Below are 12,872 nucleotides of genomic sequence, written 5' to 3' on the forward strand. Positions count from 1 at the left end.
CTGGCTTGGTACCTGATGTGCTATTTGGTCCACGGGTATCCATTCCTGCATTTTGTTAGTGCACTTTGACATGGGCAGCAAACCTCTTTCCATTTTCCCAGGGCTGGAGGGAAAATGGGGCTGGACATTTTCCCTGGACTGGACTCCATCCGGCCATGTGCTGGCTAATATAGTCCCTGCATGGGAGCAGATGGGAGGCCTCATCCCCAGTTCTGCAGGACCCCTGGAAAAGGTGGATGGCAGCCCCTCCCACGATCATAAGCTCTCCCTCTGCTGCTCAAGATAAGGACTGGTACAGATGGGGAGAACTGGGGCTCTGGGACCAGATGTATCTGCAGCCCATTTCTGGCTCTTCCACACAGTAGCTCTGTGGCCTTGGGCAAGTCATTTATAACCTTGCTGAACCTCAGTTTCTTCATCTGTAACAAATGATTGGTACCTTGCCTGGCTATTGTGATGATTAGCAAGAACGTCTGTAAAGTCTTTAGCACAGGCCTATTACATAGACTGTGCTGAAAAAGAGGAAGTTGTTCTCATTTAGAGCTCATTTCACCAGTTAAGAGGGAGACTGTCCTTGCTTGTGGCCAGCCTGGAGCTCCTCAGGAGAAGACGGTTCCATGAACCAGGGCACCACCATTCCATCATCATGGTCACCATCACAGACAGCAGCAACGTCCCTGGCGTTTTAAAGGACTGGTGAAAATGATGGCTGACATGGGGAGGAGCAGGAGCTGTCTGAGCCAGAAAGGTTCTTGGAGCTTATTGGATCCAGCCTCCTTGTTTGTCAAACGAGGTCCCTGATGCCGAGAGATGGGGCAGAGCTAGAACTAAAAATTCAGCTCTCTCTCTCTCTCCCCTGGCACCCCTGTTCCATTCTGTCTCTTTCGAAGGTAGTCTGGGCAGCCACAACATTTCAACTGTTGGGCAGTGCTGGTCTTCCTTGGGTGCCCAGTCTGGGCCCCGGTCCAGAGAGGGGGTGAAGCCACACCTGCTAAGTGACTGAACGTACACACGAGGAAGCAGCAACTTGAGGAATGATCAATTCTGGGCCCCTGGGTCCTGCTGTTCACAGCCCCCCATACCTACAGGTGTCCCCAACTCCATCCCGGCCCAAGCTGACTGGCACCTCATCAAACAGCTGCAGCATGATGGTGAGCACATCTGGATGGGCTTTGTCCACCTCATCGAAGAGCACCACAGCGTTGGGGCACTGCTTCAGCTTCTTGGTCAGCTGGCCACCCTCCTCATGGCCGATGTAGCCTGGTGGGGACCCAATAAATTTGGCCACCTGATGGAAGGAAGGAAATAAGTTAGGAAGGCCTTTCTATGCTTTTAGTTTCCAATATGGGACATGCAACGGTAAGATGGCTTTATATACTGTTAAGATTGCCTGTCTCAACAAGGACAATCAGGTTGTCTCTTTGGGTGGAAGGAATCCTGCTGTGATGGGAGAGCAGATGATCTTTTCTGTGTTTACTCTTCAGAGCAAATCGTATGCAAAACAGATCAGTGACCCTGCTGTGTACATATGCTCCCCGCAAAGGACAAATCCCAAGGCTGCTGGAATTATCTCAGGCCTAATCGACAAGTCACATCAAAATAGCCAGGCAGAGCCCTGTTGACAGGCTCTCCAAACCACACTTCACCAAGGACTCTCACTCACCTCATGCCGCTCCTGGAACTCAGACATGTCAAGCCTGATGAAACCCTGTGTGGAAACAAGCAGGAGTCCATTTGAAGAAGGCAGGGGGAAGGGTTAAGGAGGAGAGATCTCAAATATATTTCGGCTTTTAAGCCACACCAAGCCAAGATTTTCTATCCCATTTTCATGATATAGTTTTTTCTGGCTCCTTGCCTCCTTTTTCTGTCCACTCATCCCCCACGATTCCCTCATGCCCTACCTTAATAAACCCAAGTCGTGTTCCTGCCTTAAATCTGGCTTGGAATGTCTCTTTTTTCAGGCTTCTACTGGGTCTGATCACCACATCATCCACTCATCCCACATTTCCTGAGGGCATACTGTGTGTGCCAAGCACTGGAGCTATGTCTCTGGTCTCTAGCAGCACCTGAGTGGGGCAGGCTGACATGGACAAAGTCAGTCACCATCAGCGTGGGATCATGATGAGATGGAGGGGAGCAACAAGCACCCAGACAGCTCCATGGTGCCCTCAACCTTGCAAGTCTATGTGGGCACATGCCCCTTTTTCTTTTTTTTTAAGTATAGTTGATTTACAAAGTTGTGTTAGTTTCAGGTGTACAGCAAAGTGATTCAGTTATACATACACACACCCACATATATACATATATATATTCTTTTTCAGATTCTTTTCTATTATAGATTATTACAAGATATTGAATACAGTTCCCCGTGCTATAAGTAGGTCCTTATTACTTACCTTTTTTATATATAGTAGTGTGTATATGTTAATCTCAAACTACTAACTTATCCTCTCCCCCTTCTCCCTTTGTTAACCATGAGTTTGTTTTCTACGTCTGAGAGTCTATTTCTGTTTCATAAATAAGTTCATCTGTATCATTCTTTTAGTGTCCACATATAAGTGTACGATACAATATTTGTCTTTCTCTGTCTGACTTACTTCACTTAGTATGATAATCTCTAGGTCCATCCATGTTGCTGCAAATGGCATTATTTCATTCTTTTTTTTATGGCTGAGTAGTATTCCATTGTATATATGTACCACATCTTCTTTATCCATTCGTCTGTCGATGGACATTTAGGTTGTTTCCATGTCCTGGCTATTGTAAATAGTGCTGCAATGATCACTGGGCTGCATGTATCTTTTCAAATTGGAGTTTTCGTCTTTTCTGGATATATGCCCAGGAGAGGGATTGCTGCGACACACGGTAACTCTATTTTTAGTTTTTTAAGGAACCTCCATACTGCTCTCCACAGTGGCTGCACCAATTTATTTTTATATTATTTATTAAAAAATTTTTTTATCACAGTTTTTTTAAAAAAATAAATTTATTTTATTTATTTTTTGGCTGCGTTGGGCCTTCGTTGCTGTGCGCAGGCTTTCTCTAGTTGCAGCGAGCAGGGGCTACTCTGTTGCGGTGTGCAGGTTTCTTATTGCAGTGGCTTCTCTTGTTGTGGAGCATGGGCTCTAGGCACGTGGGCTTCAGTAGTTGTGGCTCGTGGCCTCTAGAGTGCAGGCTAATTGTGGCACACGGGCCCAGGTGCTCCGCGGCATGTGGGATCTTCCCAGGCCAGGGATCGAACCCGTGTCCCCTGCATTGGCAGGCGGATTCTTAACCACTGCGCCACCAGGGAAGTCCCTACTTTTCTTTTTTTCTTCTTTTTTTTTTTTGCGGTATGCGGGCCTTTCAGTGTTGTGGCCTCTCCCACTGCGGAGCACAGGCTCCGGACGCGCAGGCTCAGCGGCCATGGCTCATGGGCCCAGCCGCTCCGTGGCATGTGGGATCTTCCCGGACCGGGGCACGAACCCGTGTCCCCTGAATTGGCAGGCAGACTCTCAACCACTGCGCCACCAGGGAAGCCCCCTACTTTTCTTTTAAACTAATAAATCTTTCTCATTTATTTACATGTTTTCACTTAAGAGCTATCTAGAATGTAGCTTGCAGCCCTTCTCTCTCCATGGTTGGGCCTAGGGCTGATTTCCGGGGAACTGGCCCCCTGGGGTGAGGCCCGACCATAATTAGCCCCAGGGGAAGAGCACACCCTCTGGAGTGGGATTTGCGAGTTAAAACAAGCAGAATGCCCATGACTTTTCATGAAGAATTTAGGGATTTAGGGCATTATAAGGGCATTCAGAGGCCCTGTCTCTCCACCCAGATCAGGGTTCCCCAGAGACTCCTCAGGCTCCTCTCCTACTGGCACATGCTTCCATCTAAGAGAATGCACCCACTGCCTATGCTTCTCCTGAGAGCTGGGGATGAGGGAGGGCGCGCCAAGACCCTGAGAGGGAGGTAGCTATGTCTGAAATCCAGGCTATACTCTAGTTCAGTTGCTGGCCAGAAATTCAGTCTGTGATGTATTCTATTTTTTTCTCTGTCCTGTCACTCTGTACGTGAGGTATAGGGTGGCAGAAAGAGCCCAAGGCTTGGCTTCCAGCCCCAGTTCTCCACTATCTGTGTGGCCTTGGCTGCTTTCCCTTTTGGAGCTGCAGTTTCTTCCTATATACTCAGGCCCTTATGCCCTCTCGCTGTTTCTCCTTTATGTCATGGCCTGAGGAGAGGACCTAATCCAAGAGGTTGGAAAGGCCTTGGAGAAGTTCTTAAGGTCATGAGGGTGTGTTATCAGAGGACATAGAGCTTTAGCCAGCAAGCATCTTCAGAGGGACCCAGGCAGCTCGGCCAAGAGAAACACTGGCTTCAGGAAGTGTGGGAAGATAGACATGGAGAAGCTGGGAGTGCTGCCCAGAGGGAGCAATGAGCTGGAAGCCATGAGATGGGTATCTGGATAATAGGTGACACTCACTGGGCGCTTACTATGTGTCTGGCGATGTTCTAAATAAGCAAGCTATAAAGGGCTTAGAATGTGTGTAAGTCTATGAGATAAAAGTAGTATTATCATTCCCACCTTACAGATGAGAAAACCGAGCCACAGATTAAAGTAACTTGCCCAAGGTCACTCAAGCTTGACAATCTGGCTCCAAGCCTGTGCTCTTAGCCACTCTACCCTCCTGCCTCATATTTCCCACTCCATCAATCAGCTGGGCTCTTGGCATCTTCATTTGAAGGGTTCTGAGCTTTGTGTCCAGAACCAGTGTCAATCAATGCCCCAAGATAACAGGGAGTACAGACTTCAGTGCTCACTTACGCTTATGTCAAATTACCTGGGTTCTTATCCTAGTCCTACTGATTTGCTGAGTAACTCTCAACAAATCTAAGGGCTTGATTTTCTTGGCTAGAATAATTTTGGTTTCAAATGATCTTACCTTAGGGTTATCTAGAAGTGAGGCAACAATAATAACAATTATATCTAACATGTACTGATTGCTTACTATGTGCCAAGAATGGTGTTTAGCATTTTACATCATTATCTCACTTAACCTTCATAACAATCCAATGAGACAGGCACCATTACTGAATCCATTTTACAGATGAGAAAACTGATGTAAACAGAGATCTCAGCCAACTCCACAGAGTAGTTTAGCATTGGACCCAGAGCCCTGCTCTTGATCCCTTCATCATACTGCCACTATAACTGCAGTCGTTAGGGCTTCACCACCCTACTTCAGGATGAAATCACGGAATGCCATTAAGGTTTCTTCTCAAGGATTATTAACCCTAATAATGGGAGTTAACAAAGCTGCTCAATTTGGGAGAAATAGTAGAGGTTAATGAGAGAAAAATAATAAGCTCACAAGTCTGGTAAACAAATTACAGGACTTCCCTGGTGGCGCAGTGGTTAAGAATCCACCTGCCAAGGCAGGGGACACAGGTTTGAGCCCTGGTCTGGGAAGATCTCACATGCCATGGAGCAACTGAGCCCATATGCCACAACTACTGAGCCTTCGAGCCACAACTACTGAGCCCGTGTGCCACAACTACTGAAGCCCGTGTGCCTAGAGCCCGTGCTCCACAACAAGAGAAGCCACCGCAATGAGAAGCCCGCACACTGCAACGAAGAGTAGCCCCCGCACGCAGCAATGAAGACCCAACACAGCCAAACATAAATAAATTAATAATAAAAAAGAAATTATGAAAATGTGCAAACAAGTCCTTGAGAGGCAGCCAGGTCTGGAGGTATTGTGACTCTTTACAAATGAGGAAACTAAGGATCAGAGAGCCAGAACTTGAATTCAAGTCACCAACTCCCAGGTCAGTGCTCAGTCCTCCTTTACACTGGGCCCTGTACATGACACTTCCCACACATCACTCCGTGGGTCCTGGTGATGTCAGGTACCCTGGTTAGACAGCTTACAGTCCAGAACCCTCAGATTTTGTTTTATTTTTCAATTTTATTTATTTATTTATTTATTTATTTTTGGCTGCGTTGGGTCTTCCCTGCTGCGTGCATGCTTTCTCTAGTTGCCGTGAGCGGGGCTACTCTTGGTTGCGGTACGTGGGCTTCTCATTGCGGTGGCTTCTCTTGTTGCGGAGCACAGGCTCCAGGCACGTGGGCTTCCGTAGTTGTGGCTCGTGGGCTCCAGAGTGCAGGACCAGTAGTTGTGGCGCACGGGCGTCGCTGCTCTGCGGCGTGTGGGAACCTCCCGGACCAGGGCTTGAACCCTTGTCTCCTGCATTGGCAGGCGGATCCCCAACCACTGTGCCACCAGGGAAGCCCAGAACCCTCAGAGTTTGAAGGCAGGTTTCAAACATGCCTGTTACATGTCCAGAGAATGTCTATGCTAGACACAGATGCTGTAATGAGTTGGTCCTCAGGGCTGGTGAAGGTAGAAGTTTTATAGAAGCAACAATTATGATTTAAAAATAAAATACATGGTTATATTGGGCTTCTCATGCCTCTCAACTCCCTATGTGACATGGGGACAAATGGACAAGTTTATAATCTAGCCTCCTCCTGTGGCTGAGAACAACAGTTCTGAGAGAAGAGTTGAGAGACTGGATTCTGATTTTACTTCTTCCCCTAACAGGTGACTCTGGATGCTTAACGCTGTAGGGTCTCAGTTCTCTCATCTAAAAAGTGGGTCTAATTTAGCATTTATGCTATCTTCCTTATAGGATCAAATAAGACAATGGATGGGAGTACTGCTGTGGAAAGTACAGAGTGATGAATTAATATAAGACAAGGGATCAGGCACTTACTGGGTGCTAGAACCTGTGTTCTCTGTGATTCATAGTATCTCACTTGATGCTCACGACAACCTTAGACACAGGACTGATTAGCTTCACTTTGAGGCAAGAGCTGAAACTTAAGAGGGGTAAAGCAACCCGTCTAGGACCAGTAGAACCTGTGCCAAGGAATGGCTGACTCCAGAGCCTGGATCACCCAGGCCACTGACTCCAAGTGGTGACGGTGTTAACTCCGTCTCCTAGGTGAGGCATGTACTGAAGGATGCCATCATCAGCTTTCAGGACACACTGCACTGATGGAAATCTGCCTCTTGTTTAGATGCTCCAACTGAAAAATGACCTGCATCATCAGTCTTTTATCAAGCCCCTTCTCCTTTCTACACCAGCAAGTCAGCAGATACCTTCCTTCTACTTCCACTGTGTATGAAGACATATTAAGACAGCTTGGATAAGGAGATTATGATTTGTAATTAAATATTAACCTTTCTGACAGTATTAAAATTAAACCACTCGGAATTCTTCATCCCTAATCAGGTGGTTCCTGCCCATAACTGCATCTTCCCTAATAGTCTTGCTAGTTTATGGCCCTTTCCAGAGTGCTAGTTGTTTCAATCGCTGCCAACCTGATGAATTGTCTTAAAAACGCTATTTCGGTTGGAGCATATTAGCATGCCATGTGCTGCTTCTTGCCTGCCTGCCTGCCTGCCTGCCTGTTGAGTGGGTCTGCTCTAGCTTTGGTTGAGACAGCTCACAGACAGCTACTGGCCGAGTCAGTAGAAGGGGGCTATGAATGCAGCTCAGAAGGACACAGCCTGAGCTACCTTGTTTCTGTGGCTGCCAGGCCCTCAGGGAGGTGGTGAAGGGGGAGCTAGGCAAAAGCAGGAAAGGAGGTGGCCAGGACTCTGTTGCTGGCAGTTTGGCTGGCGGAGGCCTGGGCAATTCCTCATCACCTCAGCTGGGGAGGCTTTCCACAGAAAGTAGGCAAGGGCATCCAGGGTCATGGGCAACCTGTGATGCCTCCACACTGGGAAGGCCAGTAGGAAGAAGAATGTGTGGCTTTAAGTTGAAATGTTTCTGCAATCTCCAAGGACTGCTCTGACATTTCTGTCTGTGTGAAAGTATTTCCTGTCAGTCTAGAAAGTCAAACTGAGCAGGCCTTGGAAAGCCAGAGTCTGAATAAGGGGATGGGCACAGCCCTGTCCTATGGAGAATCCAGGCCTCTGGGTCATGGGAAAAAGGAGACTGACCACCTCATAGCTTAGGGCATTAAGAAATCATGTTTAAAAGCTCATGTAGAATGGGGCTTCCCTGGTGGCGCAGTGGTTGAGAGTCCGCATGCCGATGTGGGGGACGCGGGTTTGTGTCCCGGTCCGGAAGGATCCCACATGCCGCGGAGCGGCTGGGCCCGTGAGCCATGGCCGCTGGGCCTGCGCGTCTGGAGCCTGTGCTCCGCAACGGGAGAGGCCCCAGCAGTGAGAGGGCCGCATACCGCCAAAAAAAAAAAAAAAAAAAAAAAAGCTCATGTAGAAAAGCAAATCCTCTTATTTCTACTTTTCTCCTACAGGTCTGAGACTCCCTCTAGCATGGCCTTGATGGCACTGGACAGTAGTGATATGTTTCTAAAGCTGTCTCCCCCTCAAGACTGAGCTCCTCAGGGCAGGGGAGTGTCTTAATGAACGCTGTATTATCAGGATCTAGTACAATACCCGGCACAGAGTAGATGCTTAGAAATGTTGTATAAATGAATCTCACTGGGTTCTCCCAAGTGCCTCAAGAGTCAGGCAGGGCAAGGATTATTCATCCTATTTCACAGATGAAGAAATTGAGGCACAAAGAGGTTGAATAACTTGCCCAAATTCCTGGAGCAATTGGTGGCCAAGTTGGGGCCATAGCTGAGGCCTGCTTCCTGGGCCAGGGCCCATCTTTTTGATTGGCTATTGCCAGATTCAGGGAGCCTAGGATTTTTTGGGCTAGCAGGAGTGGTGAGCTCTCCATGGCCTGCCAATTGGGCGTAGATCCCAGCCCTTACCTTTTTGGCATCTTTGTGCATATATTTGGCTGTCTGCTTGGCCAGTTCTGTTTTTCCTAATAAGAAGGAAAAGAGAAGTGTTGGGTTAGGACCAGATGACTATCTCCTGTGATGAAAGCATATTAGAAATGCATGGATGCTGGAAATAATGTATGTTATGGATGGGAATGTTGAGGCTCAGAGAGGGTCAGTGACTCTCTCAAAGTCACCAAGGGAATTAATGGTAAAACTGGGACCAGAATCAAAGTCTGCATTGCATCTTGATTTTTTGTGGATGGGGATTGAAGCCTTTTCTCTACAGCAGCATCCTAAGAGTGAGAGGTTGACTCTTACAATCCAGAGCCATCCTGTCCTTTGAAGCCCAGCATAAACCTTGCCTGTCCTAGGAGCACCCTGACTTCCTGGCTCACTGCACTGTATCTCTCTGGACACCCACGGTCTTGCCATCCAGCCAGGCCCTGGAGCCACAGGCCAAATAGAGGCTGGGAGAGGATAAAAAGCACCTCTCCTTGGCTTCACAGCCTTGCTTTGTAACATAAAGAAGGAATGATAATACCGAAGTGGTGGCTCTGAAGGGCCATTTGGCATGATGGTCAAGGCTTTGGAAGTCACTATCTGGTATGGGTCAAGTTCTATAGTATCATGTGAGGTAATGGTAACCCTTTGGGACCCTACATCTGAGGGAGCACCCATGAAGATGCTGAGAGGGGAAGAGGAGGCAACAGATGCATGAAATTCCCTATCAAGACAATGGGAGAGAGAAAAACAAAAAGACAACGGGAGGTGGTGGTGGTGTGGTGGTGGCAGTGGGAAGTATCTGTGAGGGCAGAGAGTGAGGGGGTGAGAATGCCTCAGATAACCCAGCCCAAATGGCTATAAAAATCCCCGACCCATTTCACTGCAACCAATTTTGCTATGCACTTAGCACTGTGCTGGCCATCAGGGGCTTTCTTTAGCTTCCTAGAGGGTTATGTCCCAGGCTACACTAGATAAGGCTGGTGCACTGGGCAGTGGAGGTGGTTCAGTTCCTAAAGGGCAGCCTCTGGGGTTGCAGAGTGGCTGGACCAGGACTCACAGGACCCCAAGGGCCTGGCCTTCCAGGTGAAGTAGGTCCTGCACCACAGCTTCCAGAGAGAGGGGCATAATTCCAGCTGTTCCTAACGTGCCAGATGATCCTCTTGCTGGCTCTGTAATTTGGAGGAAGTTGTTCTGGGAGCTAGATTTGAATGAGAGGTGGGTCGTGTGACTCTGGCCCATAGCAGCTGGGGCTCCCCCAGCTCTCCTTCCCTACAGGCTGATCTACTTCCAGTTACCTATTCCAGATGATCCCAGGAAGAGGAAGACCAGAGGGTGTTCTTCGTCGTACCAGCCATTCTCCTTCCTCCGGATCGCTATGGCCAAACACATAAGACGGGAGGACAGGGAGGGAGGCAGATAAATCAATGACACAAAAGGCAGGATAATTATCACTAAGTATACAATATGTTTTACTGCTCTGCGCCCACTCAAAGTCCTCACTACCATTAGTGCTGCCTAATCTGATTAGCTGGCAAGGCCCCTAGAGACACCTAATCAGGTTAGCATGGATTTGGAAAGCTGCCCAGAGCAGATTTCGGATAAAGTTTTCCAGGATGAGCACTCAGCGTTGCCAAGGAAACTGAAAGGCGGGTGGATGGTGAATGGAGGTGAAGGGGGTGGGGGGCTGGTGAAGGAGAATTCGAGAGGAACTTTAGCTCTCCACTGGTAACCCATCTACTCACCACTGGCAGGAGTCTGAGCCTGCCCCTATGCAAATGGGAGAGGCAGAAGCCCATGGCAGGCCCTTGGGGATCTGGGGTGTGAGCTCTGAACTCTTTCCCATTTGGGGGAACTAAGGTCTCATCTGCCGTTAGGAAATACAGCCAAATGCACTTTCTGGAAGCCAATGAAGGGTAGTGTGGAGCTCAGGGCATGGAAGGGTGAGCCACCTGGTTAGCACCTCCACCAACATGGCCTCCACTGGGCAGAGGTAGGGGAACGGGAATAAACACGTACTAGGTTCCCCAGGGCTCAGCTCTGCTAGAGTGAGTGCTAACCTGTCCTCTTCAAGGGTTCTATGTGCAAGATGAGGAAATTAAGTGCCCAACCACAGAGTGGGAGAGTCAGGCTCAGAAGCATCACTCAAGTATAAGAGTAGGAACAGAATGAGGCAGAACAATCAGAAGAATCATTTATTAAACATGCTATCTGCTAGGCCCAATGGAAAAATCGCCAACATTTTATTACTCAAGACCCATATCCTGAGTGGAAAATATTATTTTCAACTCCATCATACTGAACAGGAAACTGAAACAAGAGATAAAGAGATCTGCCCAAGTCACACAACTAGTAGATTACCAGCTGACTGGTGGAGATGTTAGAGTTGCATCTCTAAACCTGTCTTCTTTTTTTGTCACATATGGTTACTTACAAAAGCTAGTATCAATTTGGGTTGCCATAAACGGAAACACGGCCGTCAGAAGAAGGAAGGGGAGAGACCATTGTGCAATGTCAAGGTCATCCTGCAGATGGAACAGCATATATGGTCTGGTCCCCAGAGCGTTAAGGGGAGATGAGCAAAAGGATATATGTCAGAGGACAAGGCATGGAAACCAAGTCAATGGAGGAAGAGTTGACAGTCTTAGGGAAGCATCGTCCATTCTTGAGGTGCAAAGATCCTAAATGCTATACTGTGTGGTATAATCTGTGTGGCTGGGTTTCAAAGAAGCGGCTGGAGAGATCAGGGAAGGCTTTTGGAAGAAGTGGGACTGATGACAGATCACAGAGACTGGGTGGGATCTGGAGGGGGCAAATGCAGCAGCATGACAGAGGTGAAGAGACAGGAATGAACATGAGTACTTGTGGGTGGGATCAGATCAAAGAGGTCTCGAATCCCTGTCTTAGGAGTTCAGGTCCACACTGTGGGCTTTGTCACCTCAATCTCTAATGCTTCTACCTAAGATACTTTCTAGTTCTGGCCTCAGCAGAAAAAAAAAAAACTGTGCAACCTCATGGACACCAGACTAGCCACTCTGCCTGCTTGGGAGATACTCCCTGAGACTCCTGAGAGGGGCCTGAGAAAACACTGTCTAACCTCTCCCTTGGGCTAGGTCTCAGATCATCTCTAAACTGACTGGCTTGGTCCTCTGGAAGGCCTGGCCATGATGGGAATCCACAGACCTCATAGGTATCTGAAGGCTGGGGATGAAGATGGAGAAGTCCCAGCCTGGTGAGAGGGAGCCCCCAGTGTCCTGACAGAAACAAGACCCTGTGGGTGGGGGTATTTGGGGAGGTGGAGATACTGTAAAATGGCAAAGGCTAGACTTCTGTGAACATTATGTGTGGATGTGTGTTGAGGCAAGGGTGACAGAAGGGGTTATATGAAAGGAGTCACACTCTTCCAAAAGTTGGCTAAGTTGAGAATCTAGGTTGGAAAGAAGCTGAGCAAAAACTGGATTCAGGCTTCATGGGGGTATTTGGGGAGGCAAAAGTATCCAGGCATCACTCGGACAGGTGGCCTGGGGAACCAGGGTTCCCCAGGTGTCATGAACCTCAGGTTCTGATCTTGACTTCTCTTTCAGGAAGCTTCCCAGCCCACCAAGAGCTGCATGCCTCTGGGCTATGCAGTTCAAAAACACCATGGAGAATGCGGAATTGGATTACGCCAGGGGCCATCTTTTCCCCCTTCTTTTCTAATAATGCACCTGGGAGAGAGCTCTTTATAATGCCAAGCAGACTCCACTGCACAGCTGTCCCTGGTCAATTCTGCCAGACCCAGGGCATGAGTCTGGGGTGGGCTTGATCTGGGCTCCCTGTGAAACAGGCAAAATGCCAACCATTAAACAATTACAACTCTGGATATTTCTAATAATATCTGAAGAGAAAAATGGCCAAGCAGATGGCGTCCGACAGAATGAAAAATGGAAGCAGCTACGAAAGACCGGGGAAGGCGGGCCCTGGGGTGTGTGGTTGGCAGGGTGGCTGAGGACCAAGGCTGGGTGCCTCAGGGTTCTGTCAGGCTGGGGCAGAGGCTGGGACAGACAGAGACCTGGATAGGCCCATTTGGGATGTGGCCACAGGTATT

General features: G+C 48.4%; 1 protein-coding gene across 14 annotated transcripts in view; it reads right to left on the reverse strand.

The window, feature by feature from the left end:
- CLPB (ClpB family mitochondrial disaggregase) overlaps window positions 1-12,872 on the reverse strand; it is a 171,891-nt gene that overhangs the window by 31,359 nt on the left and 127,660 nt on the right. For all 14 annotated transcript variants that reach the window (XR_003434569.1, XR_003434570.1, XR_003434568.1 and 11 more), the window contains 4 exons: window positions 10,084-10,161; window positions 8,771-8,826; window positions 1,664-1,708; window positions 1,127-1,288 (listed from right to left, as the gene is read on the reverse strand). Coding sequence is in view for 7 of the 14 variants with exons in the window: in XM_027115637.1 (XP_026971438.1) it covers window positions 1,127-1,288; window positions 1,664-1,708; window positions 8,771-8,826; window positions 10,084-10,161 (341 nt within the window). In the remaining 7 variants the exon portion in view is untranslated. The remainder of the gene's footprint in view (window positions 1-1,126; window positions 1,289-1,663; window positions 1,709-8,770; window positions 8,827-10,083; window positions 10,162-12,872) is intronic.

The sequence above is a fragment of the Aethalodelphis obliquidens genome, unplaced genomic scaffold (genome assembly GCF_003676395.1).
Source record: "Aethalodelphis obliquidens isolate GAN/ISIS:26980383/991018 unplaced genomic scaffold, ASM367639v1 scaffold14, whole genome shotgun sequence".
Taxonomy (NCBI): Eukaryota; Metazoa; Chordata; class Mammalia; order Artiodactyla; family Delphinidae; genus Aethalodelphis; species Aethalodelphis obliquidens.